This window comes from Oncorhynchus kisutch, linkage group LG28, assembly GCF_002021735.2.
Source record: "Oncorhynchus kisutch isolate 150728-3 linkage group LG28, Okis_V2, whole genome shotgun sequence".
NCBI lineage: Eukaryota > Metazoa > Chordata > Actinopteri > Salmoniformes > Salmonidae > Oncorhynchus > Oncorhynchus kisutch.
This window is the reverse complement of record NC_034201.2, coordinates 39,792,059-39,811,943: the sequence shown is the minus strand read 5'-3', so window position 1 is coordinate 39,811,943 and position 19,885 is coordinate 39,792,059. Positions and strand designations below refer to the sequence as shown.

The following is a 19,885-nucleotide window of genomic DNA, read 5'->3' as shown; positions in this document are numbered from 1 at the left end:
GTATGTGTATGCTTGTCATCGGCAAGGACTAGGGAGTTTTTTAGGATGAAAATATATTAAATAGAGCTAAGCACAGGCAAAATCCTAGAGGAAAACCTAGTTCAGTCAGCTTTCCAACAGACACTCAGAGACAAATTCTCCTTTCAGCAGGATAGCGACCTAAAGCACAAGGCCAAATATAAACTGACTTTGAATGTTCCTGAGTGGCCTAGTTACGGGTTTGACTTAAAATGTCATGAAAATCTATGGTAAGACTTGAAAATGGCTGTCTAGCAATGATCAAGTAACTGCCTTAATGTTGCTGGACCCCAGGAAGAGTAGCTGCTGCTTTGGCTAATGGGGATCATTAATAAACCCCAGGAAGAGTAGCTGCTGCCTAATGGGGATCCTTAATTATCCCCAGGAAGAGTAGCTGCTGCCTAATGGGGATCATTAATAAACCCCAGGAAGAGTAGCTGCTGCCTAATGGGGATCCTTAATAAACCCCAGGAAGAGTAGCTGCTGCCTTGGCTAATGGGGATCCTTAATAAACACCAGAAAGAGTAGCTGCTGCCTAATGGGGATCCTTAATAAACCTCAGGAAGAGTAGCTGCTGTCTTGGCTAATGGGGATCCTTAATAAACCTCAGGAAGAGTAGCTGCTGTCCTGGCTAATGGGGATCCTTAATAAACCTCAGGAAGAGTAGCTGCTGTCCTGGCTAATGGGGATCCTTAATAAACCTCAGGAAGAGTAGCTGCTGCCTTGGCTAATGGGGATCCTTAATAAACCTCAGGAAGAGTAGCTGCTGCCGAATGGGGATCCTTAATAAACCTCAGGAAGAGTAGCTGCTGCCTTGGCTAATGGGGATCCTTAATAAACCTCAGGAAGAGTAGCTGCTGCCTAATGGGGATCCTTAATAAACCTCAGGAAGAGTAGCTGCTGCCTTGGCTAATGGGGATCCTTAATAAACCCCAGAAAGAGTAGCTGCTGCCTAATGGGGATCCTTAATAAACCTCAGGAATAGTAGCTGCTGTCCTGGCTAATGGGGATCCTTAATAAACCTCAGGAAGAGTAGCTGCTGCCTTGGCTAATGGGGATCCTTAATAAACCTCAGGAAGAGTAGCTGCTGTCTTGGCTAATGGGAATCCTTAGTAAAAAAAACAAATACAAATCAACAACCAATTTGACAGAGCTTGAAGAATTAAAAATATATATAACGTGCAAATTTGGTACAATCCAGGTGTGCAAAGCTCTTAGACTCAGAGCTGTAATCACATGTATTGCCTCAGGGGTGTGAATACTTATGTCAATTAGATATTTCTGTATTTCATTTTCAATAAATCTGCAAACATTTCTAAAAACATATGTTCACTTTGTCATTATGGGCTATTGTGTGTAGATGGCTAAGAAACACATCTATATGATCCATTTTGAATTCAGGCTGTAACACAACAACATGTCAAATAAGTCCAGGGATATAAATACTTTCTGAAGGCTCTGTATGATCACACACAGGGTGCAAATCTCAAAAATATGTATTTGTGGTTTTGGTTTAAGTTTAGACATTAGCTAAAGCTCGTATTTCATGGCTGACATTTTGAAATGTGAATCGCTGTTTGAGTAGTTCAAAAGTTATGTAATGTCACTACTAATTAAGTTTGGTGCCTTTTGATGCAGTAAGGTGATATCTTTAATATCTAAATAGCTTTTAAAACAGCATAAACATGTCAGTGAGATATCTTATTAAATTAGCAAAAAGTATCCCTTAAAGGGATAGTTTATCCACTTCACATTTCTTAACGGGTCCTTAATGGACCAAAAGAGTCAGTAAAGATTTGTATTTGTTTACGTAGCCACAGCTAAACTTTGATTTTATAAAATGTATAAGACAATAAAAAAAACACAACAGCGCTCCAGCCGGAGACGCCACCACATACATTTAATAAATCAAGGATAAGACAATAAAGCTCAGAAGCTTATTTCCATAGTGGTACTTCAGCATTGCTGATTGCAAAACTCTTGGACTAAAAAACATGCTAAATTGATCGGCCAACCACGCTTAATCCATAAATCCAAATGTGGAGGTTATTGAATCTCCAGGTCCATAGAATATGTTTTAGGTAGCCTGTATGACTTTACGATGAGACATTTTGTTATTTGGATGACCCCCCCTTTTCATGAAGGGGGGGGGGGTCTCCATGTAGTTCCAGTTTTTCCTCAGAAGAGCTTGCACCTCTGTGGATGAAAGGCTACTTTTGATCATGGGTTGTGTAATAACCAGGGTGATTCGCTGCCATCTCTGCCCCAGCAGCTGCCACTCAACCCAGGGGATGAGGAGATGCCAAGTCAAAATCTGCCTGAGCCAGCCAGCCCAGCACGCTGCTGCCCTGAAACACATCAAACACTGGGCTACTGCCGATGTTCCCATCACATCACTGCACAGTCGACTACACCTCAACTCGCCAATCAAAAACTGCTTCACATACCTCCAAATATGATGTCATCTGTTGTTTTATCTGTTTTTTTGTCAAGGCACCAAGTGCTTTATCGTAGCTCAATCCAGATTTTAATCAGTTCTCCCCGGTGATTATCATGATGGACTTCAGGTATTATATGGTCTATAACCCTCAAACTCAACTCTGGACCTCTAAACCAGTTTCACTGTATTTTTTTTCATTGTTCCCCTCCAATCAGGGACTGATTTAGACCTGGGACACCAGGTGTGTGCAATTAATTATCATGTAGAACAGAAAACCAGCAGGCTCCCGACCTCATAGGTTGAATACCCCTGGTCTATACAGTGTGAGAAACCAGCATCAAATGTTCCAGTGTCATGTTTTGATGCAGTCACATTTCTTTGTGTTATACCATGCCATTGCTAGAATAACAGCAATGTTTATTACATAGATGTATTGTAATGCTATGTACATAACGTTTTGATTTGACAAACAAGACACATTGATAAATGCAATCATTTTATTATAAAATTCACACAGCTGTGTGCAATTCCCTTATGAAAAGGATATTTTCAGTACATTTAGTGTATTATGCAGACCCCAAGAATAATTCATCAATATCCTCAAGGAATATACAGAGATGGCAAACAACTAACATATCAATGGAATTTATAATATATTTATTTTGGTTTTGGAACCCAGGTACCCAATACAGCAATGATGGTGTGTTATATTTGATTGTTTTTCCCAGTCAAAATATATAACAATATAAATTATCTACATGTGATCTTCACATGGGTCTTATTTATAGTTTGCCCCAAATAAAATAACTCGGTCTTCCGTGATTGTTGAGTCTTCATCTAACATAAATGTGATGGTGGAATAGACAGAGGCAAGGCATGAGGCCAAATTAAGCTGATTAATACCACATTACTTAAATGTCAAATATATTCATCTTTGTGATTGACCTATATATCTTGTGCAAATACGGTATATTTTATGATATCTTTGCAAGTACCAGCAGACTTCCAAAACCTTCAACAGTTTATACAACTGTATGTACCATACTGTAAACTAGCACAAGAAAATCAAGAAATCACAAAAATACAAAAATAATGTTTTTTTGTGGTTATAGTAAAGTAATATTTAAATAGTTGATAGAAATAATCAGATTTTATATGCCATCCCCGTTCAATAACATGACCTCTCAAGCTCTAATGACTGGTTGGTCGTTGGGTATTTGTAAACCAAATAGAGTTGTTCCACTCTGGCTTGATACCTCAGTAACTACTTCCTCAGTTTAAAACATCTCTACTTTATGACTGCACTCAGTCCTTCATATAAACAAACAAAACATGATGCCTTATGATAACTCATTCTCTTTTCATTGGTGAAACTTGAATTTATGAAAGTGTGCTGAAAGAAGGAGACATTTAGATAAAGCTAACTCATGGTTTAGTCCTTGTGCCTGGATATTTGTTCATAAGCAATAGACCATGAGAAAATGTTAAAGATATGCAAATGAAAGTCACATTTGTGTCATATTTTCATGCTGTATGTGTCAATAGTAAATTATATAAAAATGTTTTTTTATATATTTTCTCTAAGAACACAAAACGGGTTTCTCTCGTTCACACATTATTTCCAAAAACTCCAGTGCAGCAAAACAGTTCATTTCGATTTAGAGATCATTGGATACTGTGGGTTTCTGAAAGGATATGTCACATTTGTGTCAAAGTTTGGCACTTAGTTGTTCTTCCATAAACTTTCATTCCTTTACATTTTAAAAGAAGTAAACACTACACATTAAAGGCCCAGTGCAGTCTAAAATGTTTTGTTTTTTAAAAATACATTTTCAGACTATGAGGTTGGAATAATACTGTAAAATTGAGAAAATTATGATAATGCCCTTTTAGTGTAAGAGCTGTTTGAAAAGACCACCTGTAATTTCAGTTTTGGCCTGCCTGGTGACATCAGGTAGCCTAGCAGTTACGAGCGTTGTGCCAGCAACCAAAAGCTTGCTGATTCAAATCCCTGAGCTGACTAAGTGAAAAATCTGTCGATGTTCCCTTGAGCAAGGCAATTAACCCTAATTGCTCCTGTAAATTGCTCTGGATAAGAGCGTCTCCTAAGTTACTAAAATGTAAATAAGAGAGTTCCAAACCTCTCCGCCATTCACAGATAGTTTTCAGACCACTCCCAGAAGGTCCTAGCAAAATTCTTGCTTGAGAAATTGCTCTTCGCTAAGAAGCTATTTTTGTTCATTTTTGAAAAAACTATCACAGTAAGGTTCTTAATTGTTACCCAGAAATAGGCTGCATTGGACCTTAAGTAAACTATCAAGTGGCCCAAAAAATAAATTCCTTTCTTTTCAAGAAGTGCAAAAAACAACATACATGCTTAAGACACACCCTGTTACTGAGTGATAGCTTCGCAACAGGTACAATATATAGGACCACTAGTGAATGAAAGCGCTTCAGTTTCCACTTCATTCAACTAACATTAGTAGTACAGTTAATACAGAAACTCTGAAGATCACTCTAGAGTAGCACATCTGTTCAGTACCTCAGGAAGTAGCTAACATCACAGTAAAATGTCTGAAAATATATTTTCAATTGAGGCTGGTTAATAAGTAACTTTGCCACCTACCTTTTTAGCCATAACATTCAATGAACAGACTATAACTGGTCTTTAACGCCTATGTAGACCACAACATGGAAAATAATACAACTACGACACAATAAATTAATTTCTACATAGAACGAAAGTGTGTCTCGTTGACAAATGACATTCTCCATCTCTGTTTTGTTAAGGGCCATCTAAATAGAGAAATACAATTTCCTTGAAAAATACCCCACAATATCCCACAGGTTCAAGCATAATGTAATGATATAAATGAAAAGGGTTAAATGAAGGAAAGACAACAAACCAATAAGTTCCCCATTAAAAAATGTAAGGGTTTGTTAAGTGTTGGTTTCCTTTTGTGATCGACTATGTACATAATATCATGTGACTTACAATATGCATAATGACTTATTTATTTCGATTCAAGCACTGCTCTTTAACATCCTTGGGCTGCCTTTACCTAAGGTACTCGTTTGGAAACGGTTGGCTATGATTTGGGTATATAAATATCCCTCAAGTTGCATTGTAAGACCTCTGTACCGTATGATGTGAAGCACATTAGTACTCAAAGCAGTTTGAGTACTTATTTTGACGTTCACAATGTGCTACACTATACAGTACATGAGTAATGTCGTACTGACACATTAATGATTTAATGATGCATCATAAACACTGGAAAAAACAACAACAAAACAAAACAAAATTAATTCCTGAACTTCTCCCAGATCTTTAAATATGTTTTCAGCGTCAGATCATTGTAATTTCCACAGTGTGTCTCTTCAAAGAGAGTAAGGCTTATGCATCTGGTCTGGTCACAAGCAGATGCTTTCTTCTCCACGGAGCTGTCAAGTTCAGCAATATTCCTCCAGTTAAGTGGTTAGTTTTTTGCCTTAAGTCCCCCTAAACCACCCATTGAGACAGATGGATCTGTTTTAATGCAGTGACTAAGCAATGCTGTTCAGTCTTATGGCAAATGGGAGTGTGTTTTCTGTCACTGAGAGTTTGGGCATTTTGATGGGTGTAGGCATTCAGAACTACAGCCGCTTCCATTGTAGACACTCAACGTGCCAGCCGAATGAAGTTAAACACTGCTTGCTGTGTTTGTGTAATACTCACGTCTACCAAGTGGTTGTCGGGGAGAAAAAGGAGCAGAATATTTTTGGGATGATTTTGATGCCTATTTCTTATCTACACACTTCCCATAGGAGCCAGCACAGCCACACCTGTGTCAATTGAAGTGTTTGAAAAGGAAGATTAGGTCCTCAGAACACTATAAGTTCATAAAAGTTTATATAACGTTTTTTGCCTGTAAGGTCTGTATTGATCCTGTCTTAATACATATTGGTGGAGATGAACATGATCTTAGAAGTCAACATCTGAAAGTATTTTTGTCTCATTTTCTACTTTTCCTCAAAAAAAGATGAATAATCAGCCGTGTTCTTTTTTTGCATCCATAGCCAACAACAGAATACCTTAAAACGTGTTGAATTTTGGCCAGAAAGGTGCATGCAATAAATGTAAACCACTACATAATAACATATATACACAGTGTCTGTACAGTCGACCATAAACAGTCTTTTCTAGCGCTCTGACCACACATGAAAAAAAGTCACGTTCAACACTGCTAAAGTCATGTTTAACACTGCTAAAGTCATGTTTAACACGGCTAAAGTAATGTTTAACACTGCTAGTCATGTTTAACACGGCTAAAGTAATGTTTAACACTGCTAAAGTCATGTTTAACATCGCTAAAGTCATGTTTAACATCGCTAAAGTCATGTTTAACGTCGCTAAAGTCATGTTTAACATCGCTAAAGTCATGTTTAACACTGCTAAAGTCATGTTTAACACTGCTAAAGTCATGTTTAACAGTTAGCTAAAAGAAACATCAAAGTAAAATCATACTTACTGTTCAACCTATATAACTATTAAAGTGCTTTTTGTATTTTGGATGGATGAATATAGCGATAAATAAAAACATGTGAAAATAAGCTGATGTCATATCTGACATTTGTCTTCTGTAGCGCATGCGTAACTTGTTAATACAAAAAAACTGTGATCTAATATGCTGACTAAGGGCAGATACAAATAAAACATTGAAGTGGCCCTGATATTGAATAACTTCTACATAAACCAATACCTGACCAAGGGGAATCTGGGAAACGTAGTCATGCAGAATCACTATGGTGAGCTTAGGTTCTTGCTTACACAAAGCACAGTCGTAGTTCCACTATCAGACTCCAGATCCCTGCATGCCTATTGGGTTTGCTACAACTTTTGCTTTAAAAAATATGAATGATCAAATAAGGAAATAAAAGAGAAACAAAAATAAAAGGAAAACATTTCAGTGGGTCCCCTTCTTAAAAATGGTCTTGTTGGAGCAGAACGTATATTCTACGTCTGGCTACACGCTGGATCTAGAGATAGAGATAGGAGATCCAGTAAACCAGGTTAAAGAGACCGAAAGCGGTGGGGAAACCGATGCGAGCGTACGAGTCTATCTTGGCGACACGGATGTGCAACCGCCCATGCCGCCAGGCCCCAGAGCGGCAGTCCTCGAAACAGCAGAAGAAGCTGGTGCAGTCCTTGCCGTCCAGGCACTCGTAGCCATACTCCTCATCCCGCTCCTGCATGTGGGTGGCGTTGTTCATCTGGATGGCGGTGGCTGAGCGAGGGCGTATGTCCACCGTAGGGGTCTGCTTTTAACAGAGAGAGCACAGTTAGCAACTGGAGTCTAAGAGGTGAAACATGGGGGACCTAATTTAGTCTCTATCTTAGTACACAAAATATAATTTTTAACTTCACTTGGAAATTGAATATTTTTAAGCATTTCAGTAAAACACAAATAAGCCATCAGTGGTACCTGTATTTAATTAGAGTGGCTTAAAGCTGACAATGGACTATTCCCTTTGGAACACACAATGCAAATTACATCTATGGGTAAAGCCAAAAGTACAAAGTATCTGGCTTCTGTAGGATACATTTGTGTATTGGGCTTTATTTAGTCGAAAGATGATGCTAGTGCTGGGCAACCTATTTTAAGCTCTGTTTTGCACGTCATGGGAAAATACGAGGAGTATCATGGTTATCATTAGTCCCAAACCTAAACACAGTCCCTTTTTGCATAATGATTCACTCAAATTACATAATTCTTGTTCTGTATGTGGATGCCATTGAGTGGATTTCAGAGGGGGAACATTTGAATTGATTCTAAATGGATAATGATGTAAGCTGTACGATAAGAAAGACTGTTGAGCAGGGACTCACTGTTCCTCCATTTCCTATCCCTAAATGGGTTAAATCAACCTCCTTTAAAGCCTGCTCACCACTTGAGAGCACAGCCTTTCATTTCTGACAATTCCTAAAATAGTCCTTTGCTCCATCAGTCAAAGGAGGCACAATTAGCATTTTCATGGGCTTTTATCTCAAAATGGCAAGCCACCTTTGCACATATGTCTTCTCTCGTGATGAACTATAAGACTGAGTTTCTGCTGACCCAGCATAATATTTTGTGTATGATTCATTTAGAAATATAATGACGCAGTTATAGACAGTATTGTATTGTTCCACTTCAAATAAACTGAATGGAATCGCTACTAACTGAACAGAGCCCAAAGCCTTTAACCTCTTACCCCTAACCTCTAGTCCCTAACCTCTAGCCCTAGCCTCTAGGCCCTATCCCGTAACCTCTAGTCCCTAGCCTCTAACCCCTAGCCTCTAACCTCTAGTCTCTGGCCTCTAACCCCAAGCCCCTAACCTCTAGTCTCTAACGCCTAGACTCTAGTCCCTAGCCTCTAACCTCTAGTCCCTAGCCTCTAACCACTAGACTCTAATCTCTAGTCCCTAGCCTCTAACCCCAAGCCCCTAACCTCTAGGCCCTATCCCATAGCCTCTAACCCCTACTCCCTAACCCCTCTAACCCCAAATCTCTAACCCCTAGCCCCTAACCCATAGGCACCAACCCCTAACCTCTAGGCCCTATCCCATAGCCTCTAAACCCTACTCCCTAACCCCTAGCCTCTAACCCCTAGCCCCTAACCCATAGGCACCAACCCCTAACCTCCAGGCCCTATCCCATATCCTTTAGCCTCTTGGAGTTTCCTTTTCATTAGGCTTTATTGTAGTTAATGGCTGTCATGCTAGTGCTATGTATAGGTAATCATTCTGCTTTACTAATGTCCTCATAAAATGAACCATATGTGTGTCAAGCACCATCAAACGCCATAAGCTTTGGGGTTAAATTGTTTAAAGGCATGTGTCATTATAAAAGATCAAAACACTGATTTGACTGTAGCTCCTTCTCTGCAGCTCAAATTTGCCCAGCACTAGAATACAAGGATGCTTGTAGTTCCTTTGAAAACGATGCATAACCACATGTAAAGATTAGTTGGTACCACATTATACTCTGATTGATTGACAACCAGGGGATTTGCAGCTAGGTCGAAAATATACAGGTTAATACAACCTAATAATTCCATGTGGAGCGTTTGAAAATAAACACATTCATTGGACCAGCTCTGTGGCTGATTCTACAGGAATAGGATTGAAAAAGTCACCAATGGTCGAGAAATCATGTAATAAAGTGGCTGCAGATCATTTTTTATACTTTTTTAAAAGAATATAATGACAGTATAACAGTTATGCTGTGTTTGGTGAGTAGTTTGCTAAAATGGGAAGCTTTTTGTACTGCTAACATTTGCTTCCAGTCACTTTCACTCGTTAATTCTGTAGAATCAGTAATGGCGCTGGTCCAATGAATTTGTTAATTTTCCAATGCTTCCGTATGGAATTATTACATTGTTGAACCTTTTATCATCAACCTAGATTTGCACCAGGAAGCAGCATCGGGTCATGTGACTCGGTTCTCAAAGGGGGGGTTGCACGGGAGAAGGAAGCGTGTAGTGGAAGCTAGCTCAAGCAGAAGAGCAAACCCAGATCCTGCAGTGTGGCCGGGGTTTGCAAACAAAAGTGGCGTAACCAGCTTTAACCGGATGAAGTAGACAACCTCTCAAAATGAATGATTGACGGAAACACTAAGGGCTCTATTCAATCCGCACCGTGGAAGTTCAGCTTTACAGGTTGAATATAGGCCTTAGTCTCCTACTCTGGATAACTACCACTATAATCAAAGCTTAGTGTCAGCTGTAGTTCATTTTTTGTCCATCATTTAAGATAGCTATAAAAATGGCCTCACTTTAAACGGCTGGTTCAAATGTTTACCATACTTACAGTATCCTCTGACTAATGGTATTTAAATTCAGTCAAATTACCCCATTAAGAAATGTTACACTTCCATATAATAGATTCAGGGTGATTCTGTTTTTTAAAGCACATCATCTTCTTTACTTGAGTGTTAAATATACAGGTAACTGCCAAAATAAAGGAAACACCAACATAAAGCGTCTTAAGAGGGCATTGGGCCACCACAAGCCAGAACAGCTTCAATGCACCTTGGCATAGATTTTACAAGTGTCTGGAACTCTATTGGAGGGATTCACACCATTCTTCCATGAAAAATTCCATTATTTGGTGTTTTGTTGATGGTGGTGGAAAACGCTGTCTCAGGCGCCACTCCTGAATCTCCCATGAGTTCCAATTGGGTTGAGATCTGGTGACTGAGACGGCCATGGCATGTGCTTTACATCATTTTCATCAAACCATTCAGTGACCTCTCGTGCCCTGTGGATGGGGCATTGTCATCCTATAGTAGCAGCATTGCCCAGCATTTTATACATGACTCTAAACATGATGGGATGCTAATTACTTAATTAACTCAGAAACCACACCTGTGTGGAAGCACCTGCTTTCAATATACTTTGTATGCCTCATTAAGTGTTTCCATTATTTTGGCAGTTACCTGTGAGTGTTTTAGAGATTACTGGGGCTAAATCTACTTTGCTGCATGTGGAGCCATTAAAATGATCACTACTAATTAGGCTTAACACAGTGTAGGGGTTGTCTATTTCAGTCTGTTAAGGCTCTGCTGATTCTATAGGAAGCATCAGGTTAAAAGCCCCACAAACACACGGGTAGCTTAGCTTGACAGGGGAAATAGAGCTGCCACTGCTTTACTGTTAAAATTGCACAGTGTAAAAAATAAAATAAGTCAGAATGAAACCATTTTGTACCATCTTTTTACTAGCTGTGGACGTGTGTGTGCTGGTTATATGAGAGATGAGAACGTTGTCATTACACAAGTATGTCTGGCTGCCTCTGCACAGTGAGCACTTTGTTTGGTGGTATTGCGGAAGACATTCTGAGGTAAAGGTAAAGAAATGGTCTCTAAAACAGACATGTAGCAGTGAGGTACACTAGCTGGGTACAGAGACAGGCAAAATGCAGCAGACACATGCAGTCAATAGATGAAACTCAGACACAGGCAATATACCTTTGAGGAAAATAGCCGGAGGAGCTTTTGTCCCAACAGGAAACAAAGAATATGTAGAATTAAAAGAGAACAACACAAAAAAGAACAAATGTAAAAAGACAAACAGAGAGAATGTCTAAAGAAAATAACACCGTAGAAGTAGGAAGGGAACAACATACTGCCGAGACACATACAGGAGGAAGATGCAGGACTGGATACATCAAATTGTGGACCAGGTTGATCCCCAGTCAATTTTACATTTAGAGATGTGCTGTATCCATGAAACAAACTTGACATCAACGATTTAGGGATGATATTGATCCTAGTTGGGCTCAGAGCTGACCCGTTACACCAAGACAAGACAATGGCATTTTTAAGCTCAGTTAAAGGCATTTTTATCTGAAAAACACATTGAACATGGATTTGTAGTACTTTAAACTCTCAAACTACTGTATCTTCAAAACGGCTTTTTACTGCTTTTATTTCCTGTTTATCAAACAATTAGTCCTAATGGAATAACACATCAGTTCCGCTTACATTTAACAGATTGATTATAAATACACTGTCGTTGTCTACATACACACTGTTGTTGTCCACATACAATTATTGGAACAATTACTGTACCATCATAACATTTCATAACATTGAAATAGGACATCATTATTTACTTATTCATTTTTTAATTTCCAGAAAATGGTTAAATCCTTACACCCAAAACCCATGAGAAATGAAAATGGTTAGACCCTTACACCCAAAACCCATGAGAAATGAAAATGATCAGACCCTTACACCCAAAACCCATGAGAAATTAAAATGATCAGACCCTTACACCCAAAACCCATGAGAAATGAAAATGATCAGACCCTTACACCCAAAACCCATGAGAAATGAAAATGATCAGACCCTTACACCCAAAACCCATGAGAAATGAAAATGGTTAGACCCTTACACCCAAAACCCATGAGAAATGAAAATGGTTAGACCCTTACACCCAAAACCCATGAGAAATGAAAATGGTTAGACCCTTACACCCAAAACCCATGAGAAATGAAAATGGTTAGACCCTTACACCCAAAACCCATGAGAAATGAAAATGGTCAGACCCTTACACCCAAAACCCATGAGAAATGAAAATGGTTAGACCCTTACACCCAAAACCCATGAGAAATGAAAATGGTTAGACCCTTACACCCAAAACCCATGAGAAATGAAAATGGTTAGACCCTTACACCCAAAACCCATGAGAAATGAAAATGGTTAGACCCTTACACCCAAAACCCATGAGAAATGAAAATGGTCAGACCCTTCCACCCAAAACCTATGAGAAATGAAAATGGTTAGACCCTTACACCCAAAACCCATGAGAAATGAAAATGGTTAGACCCTTACACCCAAAACCCATGAGAAATGAAAACGGGTAGATCCAAAGACCCAAAACCTATAAGAAATGAAAATGGTTAGACCCTTACACTCAAAACAGATGAGAAATGAAAATGGTTAGTCCCTTACACCCAAAACCTATAAGAAATGAAAATGGTTAGACCCTTACACTCAAAACAGATGAGAAATGAAAATGGTTAGTCCCTTACACCCAGAAACCAATGAGAAATGAAAATGGTTAGATCCTTACACCCAAAACCCATGAGAAATGAAAATGGTTAGACCCTTCCACTATAAAAACCTATGAGAAATGAAAATAGTTAGTCCCTTACACCCAAAACCTATGAGAAATGAAAATGGTTAGTCCCTTACACCCAAAACCTATGAGAAATGAAAATGGTTAGTCCCTTACACCCAAAACCTATGAGAAATGAAAATGGTTAAACCCTTACACCCAAAAGCCATAATAAATGAAAATGGTTAGGCCCTTACACTATAAAAAACCTATGAGAAATGACAATGGATATACCATTACACCCAAAACCTACAATAAATTAAACTGGTTAGATCCTTACATCACAAAAACCTATGAGAAATTAAAATGGTTAGACCCTTAGACCAAAAACCTATGAGAAATTAAAATGGTTAGACCCTTAGACCAAAAACCTATGAGAAATTAAAATGGTTAGACCCTTAGACCAAAAACCTATGATAAATTAAAATGGAAGGACCATTATACATAAAACCTACGAGAAATGAATCTGGTTAGACCCTTACAACACACAAAACCTATGAGTGTCACGCTCTGACCTTAGAGAGCTGTTGTATTTCTCTATTTGATGAGGTCAGGGTGTGAGGTGGGGTGGGCATTCGATGTTTTGTATTTCTTTGGTTTTGGCCGAGTGTGGTTCCCAATCAAAGACGCAGCTGTCTATCGTTGTCTCTGATTGGGAATCATACTTAGGTAGCCTGTTTTCCCACCTATGTTGTGGGATCTTGTTTTTTGTTAGCTCTGTGAAGCCGGGCAGAACGTGACCTTCATTATTCCTTTTGTTGTTTTTGTTTGGTGTTCTGAGTATTAAAGATCATGAACACTTACCAGGCTGCACCTTGGTCTACTTCTTCAGACGAACGTCACAGAAGATCCCACCACAAAAGGACCAAGCAGCGTTTTCTGGAGGAGTGGACATGGGAGGAGATACTGGAAGGCAAGGGACCGTGGGCACAGGCTGGAGAATATCGCCGTCCTAAGGAGGAGCTGGCATGAGTTGGCATGACGGGCACACGGGGAGATTGGCGGAGTCAGGTTATAGACCTGAGCCAACTCCCCGTGCTTACCGCGGGGAGCGAGTGACCGGGCAGGCACCGTGTTATGCGGTAAAGCGCACGGTGTCGCCAGGGCGCGTGCACAGCCCGGTGCGCTCGGAGCCAGCTCTCCGCAAGTGCCACACTAGAATGGGCATCCAGTCAGGGCGGATTGTGCCAGCTCAGCGCTCTTAGTCTCCGGTGCGCCGTTTCGGCCCAGGGTATCCTGCGCCAGCTCTGCGCACTGTGTCTCCGGTGTACTGTGACAGCTCAGTGTGTCCTGTGCCTGCGCTCCGCACGTGCCGGGCTAAAGTGGCATTCAGCCACGAGGAGCGGTGCGAGTTGTAAGCACCAGATCTCCAGCTCCCACACAGCCCGGTTCAACCTGTGCCTGCACTCTGGAGGTGCCGTGCTAAAGTGGGCATTCAGCCTGGAAGAGTGGTGCCAAGGATAGGCACCAGATCTCCCCCACAGTCCGGTTCATCCTGTGCCTGCTCCATGGGTCTCCAGTCCGGAGCCTCCGGCGACAGTCCCCAGTCCGGGCCTGCAGTGAGGGTCCCCAGTCCGGGGCCTGCACCGAGGGTCCCCAGTCCGGGGCCTGCAGCGAGGGTCCCCAGTCCGGGGCCTGCGGCGAGGGTCCCTAGTCCGGGGCCTGCGGCGAGGGTCCCCAGTCCGGGGCCTGCGGCGAGGGTCCCTAGTCCGGGGCCGGCGACGATGGTCCCCGCACCAGAGGCGCCACCAAAGTGGGGGGAGCCAGAGGCGGAGTGGGGGCTATGCCCTGAACCGCCGCCAAGGTTAGATGCCCACCCGGGCCCTCCCCATAGGTTCAGGTTTGCGGCCGGGAATCCGCACCTTTGGGGGGGGGGGGGTACTGTCACGCCATGACCTTAGAGAGCCGTTTTATTTCTCTATTTGGTGAGGTCAGGGTATGAGGCGGGGTGGGTATTCTATGTTTTGTATTTCTTTGGTTTTGGCCGAGTGTGGTTCCCAATCAGAGGCAGCTGTCTATCGTTGTCTCTGATTGGGAATCATACTTAGGTAGCCTGTTTTCCCACCTATGTTGTGGGATCTTGTTTTTTGTTAGCTCTGTGAAGCCGGGCAGAACGTGACCTTCATTATTCCTTTTGTTGTTTTTGTTTGGTGTTCTGAGTATTAAAGATCATGAACACTTACCAGGCTGCACCTTGGTCTACTTCTTCAGAACCTATGAGAAAAAAAAACGGATAGTCCCTAACACCCAAAACCTATGAGAAATTAAAACGGTTAGACCCTTATACCCAAAACCCATGAGAATTAAAAAATGTTAGACACTTAAACCCATAATACATTAAAATGGTCAGACCCATAGACCAAAAACCTATGAGAAATGAAAATGGTTAGACCCTTACACGCAAAACCTACGAGAAATGAAAATGGTTAGACCCTTACACGCAAAACCTATGAGAAATGAAAACGGTTAGGCCATTACACCCAAAAGCCATGAGAAATGAAAATGGTTACACCCTTACAGAGAATACCAATGAGAAATTAAAATGGTTAGACCCTTATACCCAAAACCTATGAGAAATTAAAACGGTTAGACCCAAAGACCCAAAATCTATGAGACATGAAAATGGTTAGACCCTTACACCCAAAACCTATGAGAATTTAAAACATGTTATTTCCTCGATTTCCTTTTTTATTCATGAAGATCAAAAGGATCTGAGTCAAAGGCTTCTGCATCACAACTTGGCAGACCATGCGAAGAACCTCATTTAGAACAACCCCTTAGAGAAAGCAAACTGGCATTACACCTTCAGATCGTCAAAACTCATTCACCCAGCACACATTTATATCCAAAAGCAAATCTCACTTACAGAGAAGCTGAAACTGGAGCACTCCACAGCCTGTTAAGTACCTAGCTAGCTAACTCTGGTGCTTTTACTATAGCCGTCATGATGTTGTGGGGATTTAAAGCCCCGACACCTTCTGGTCATGTGACGAGGTTTTAAAATAGTACTGCACAGCTGTGGTATGGATTAAGGACAGGTTCTATGTCTCTCGTAGACTGCATGGCACGAGGTGGCCTCACAATGACTGCTCCCATCAGAGAACCTAGTAGTAGTAGGCTTTGCATTACAGTGACACAGTAATACAGTGATTGGCGAGGCTTTCAGAGACGGGAAATAACTCAGTGTTTGGAGAGTGTTGTAATCCCCACCTCTTGACCTGGCCTATTCCTAATATAAACACATTCTCACAGGTAAGGTAAACATTCTTTGCAAACACATTAAGCTCAAAATGTGTCTGACATTTATCTCAGCTATTCTGACCATTTTATCTTCACTACTTGAGAAGAGTCATTGTGTGCCCACTTTGTTTTGGATAAACGACTCACCGGGTTTTTCTTCTTCTTGTCCTTTTTTGTGCTTGGCTTCCTGTTGCTTACAAAGTAGTGCAGTGTTCCGTATTCTATCAGCGCGGCAAAGACGAAGATGAAGCATACGGACACAAAGAGGTCCATGGCCGTCACGTAGGACACCTTAGGCAGCGACTTCCTGGCTATGGTACTCAGCGTAGTCATGGTCAGCACAGTGGTGATGCCTGTCAATAGACCAGATGGCCAAGAGGGTCAGACGAGGGTACAGAAAGGGTATAGCAACAAAAGATAACAGTATGCCATTCTTAGATGGGTTTGATTTTAGGACTTGGAGAGTTGGTGCAGTGGAGGCAATAAAAAATGTAGGATATGTCGGAGACTAACTAAATAGAGTTGTAAGAGTGGTTCAGAGTATATATATATATATATTTAATATATATATCATTATTTTATTGACCTCCCTAGTCTCAGAGACGTGAGAAAAAAACGGACCAAAAATTCAAAGAAACTTTCTGTACAAAACTTTATTCACAGAGATGATTGGAATCTCAGACTGGTTGAACAAAATACAATATGTATGATACACAGTGGGGATGTTTGAACTATTTTAGCATGCTGCACACATCTATTTTGAAGAGAGCTTCCTATTTGATCCTTATGGGTCTTAAATGAATGACATACTTTACGTGTGTGAGCTGGGTTATGCCTAAGTGCTTTCTCTGGTAATGTAACATATCTAACAGTTACAGTATATTTCCCATAATACTACTCCAACAAATGAAAGGAATCTGAGGAAACGGTATCATTAGGTATAGTGATTAGAAATCAAGGCAGAGTATTCAAGTACTGGATTACACAAAACTAAAGGATTATGAAATGCTGTTAAATTGCAAACACTTGACACATTATGACGTACAGTTGCCCCATAATGGACGGCGTAGCAACCAACTCTTGTGGTCCCTTGATCCACAACATATACAATATATACAACATTATGTGGACACCCCTTCAAATTAGTGGATTCAGCTGTTTCAGCCACACCCGTTGTTGACAAGTGCATAAAATTGAACACACAGCCATGCAATTTCCATAGACAAACATTGGCAGTATAATGTTGTTACTAGAGGTCAGTGACTTTCAACGTGGCACCGTCATAGGATGCAACCTTTCCAACAAGTCAATTCATAAAATTTCTGCACTGCTAGAGCTGCCCCGGTCAACTGTAAGTGTTGTTCTTGTAAAGTGGAAATGTCTAGGAGCAACAACGGCTCAGCCGCGAAGTGCTAGGCCACACAAGTTCACCGAACAGGACCGTAGAGTGCTGAAGAGCGTAAAAATCGTTTGTCCTCAGTTGCAACACTCACTACCGAGTTCCAAACTGCTTCAGGAAGCAATGTCATCACAACAACTGTTCGTCGGGAGCTTCATGAAATGGGTTTCCATGGCCAAGCAGCCGCATACAAGCCTAACATCACAATGCACAATGCCAAGCGTGGAAATGTATTCTCAAGCGTGGAAATGCATTCTCTGGAGTGATGAATCACGCAGTCCGACGGACATATCTGGATTTGGCGAATGCCGGGAGAATGCTACCTGCCTCAATGCATAGTGACAACTGTAAAGAGGAATAATGGTCTGGGGTTGTTTTTCATGGTTCTACATGGTACCTCAGTAGTGGTCTTGTGGCTGAATGGAAGCAAGACCCCGCAGCAATGTTCCAACATCTAGTAGAAAGCCTTCCCAGGAGAGTGGAGGCTGTTAAAGCAGCAAAGGGGGGACCAACTCTATATTAATGCCCGAGATTTTAGAATGAAATGTTCGACAAGCATGGTCATGTAGTGGTCATGTAGTGTATCTCTTCTTTCAAGTTCAGTCTTACCACCAGCCATCTGGGGCAAAGGGATCAGTGTTCATTTTGGCAGCTATTTTATATTTAGTTTTAGTCTTAAAATATATTTGAGCCTTAGTCACACTTTGGTCATTTTATCCATCATTAGTTTCAGTTATTATCAATTGACTAAAACTCCGGACAATTTTAGTCAGTGCATTTTTCCCCCATTAAATAATTAATATTTACCTCTAACTTCCATCATGTGCACATTCAGATAGCCGTGTCCAACTAGGCCTACTATCCCTATATACAACTGGCACATTGCTATTGTGGAAGATTGTAACCAATGCCAGCCAAGATTTACTATATAGGCTACAAAGCCTTGGATACAGGTTAAACAATTTATGTATAGGCCTACAGCTCTTTTCTCCCAATCATAACCAATGAGAGAATCGCATTCTGTATTCTGCAAAGGCATGCATGCGTATGATTGGACAATACAGATGAAAAGCAGCTTCATGTCAAATTGAATGTCCATGAGTCTTTTCGTCAACTAAAAATGAAAACTCATTTTCTACAGTAATAAATTCAGGAGCCTGTCTTTCAAAGATAATTTGTAAAAATGCAAATAACTTCACAGATCTTCATTGTAAATGTTCAATGAACCATAAACAGTTAATGAACATGCACCTGTGGAACGGTCGTTAAGACACTAACAGCTTATAGACGGTAGGCAATTAAGGTCACAGTTATGAAAAGTTAGGACACTAAAGAGGCCTTTCTACTGACTCTGTGAAAAACACCAAAAGAAAGATGCCCAGGGTCCCTGCTCATTTGCGTGAATGGGCCTTAGGCATGCTGCAAGGAGGCATGAGGACTGCAGATGTGGCCAGGGCAATAAATTGCAATGTCCGTACTGTGAGACACCTATGACAGCACTACAGGTAGACAGGACGGACAGCTGATTGTCCTCGCAGTGGCAGACCACATGTAACAACACCTGCATAGGATTGGCACATCCGAACATCACACCTGCGGGACAGGTACAGGATGGCAACAACAACTGCCTGAGTTACACCAGGAACGCACAATCCCTCCATCAGTGCTCAGACTGTTCGCAATAGGCTGAGAGAGGCTGGACTGGGGACTTGTAGGCCTGTTGGCAGGTCCTCACCAGACAACACCGGCAACAACGTCGCCTATGGGCACAAACCCACCGTTGTTGGACCAGACAGGGAAAAAAGTGCTCTTCACTGACGAGTCGCGGTTTTGTCTCACCAGGGGTGATGGTCGGATTCGGGTTTATTGTCGAAGGAATGAGCGTCACACTGAGGCCTGTACTCTGGGCTCATGGTCTGGGGCAGTGTGTCAAAGCATCATCGGACTGAGCTTGTTGTCATTGCAGGCAATCTCAACGCTGTGCTCATGTGGTACCCTTCCTGCAGGCTCATCCTGACATGACCCTCCAGCATGACAATGCCACCAGCCATACTGCTCATTCTGTTCGTGATTTCCTGCAAGACATGAATGTCAGTGTTCTGTCATGGCCAGCGAAGAGCCAGGATCGCAATTCCCACGTCTGG

The 19,885-nt window shown here is 41.2% G+C and overlaps 1 protein-coding gene across 4 annotated transcripts in view; it reads right to left on the bottom strand.

Annotated features, from left to right (window-relative positions):
• Positions 1-2,937: 2,937 nt before the first annotated feature.
• Positions 2,938-19,885, bottom strand: part of LOC109873351 (gamma-aminobutyric acid receptor subunit gamma-2) — a 71,660-nt gene continuing 54,712 nt past the window's right edge. The window contains exons 8-10 of one of the 4 annotated variants that reach the window (XM_031808133.1): positions 16,490-16,695; positions 11,449-11,472; positions 2,938-7,759 (exon numbers count right to left, since the gene is read on the bottom strand). In XM_031808133.1, coding sequence (XP_031663993.1) covers positions 7,478-7,759; positions 11,449-11,472; positions 16,490-16,695 — 512 coding nt within the window. In that variant the 3' untranslated portion in view covers positions 2,938-7,477. The remainder of the gene's footprint in view (positions 7,760-11,448; positions 11,473-16,489; positions 16,696-19,885) is intronic. The other 3 variants (XM_031808134.1, XM_031808135.1, XM_031808136.1) reach the window with 3 other exon arrangements.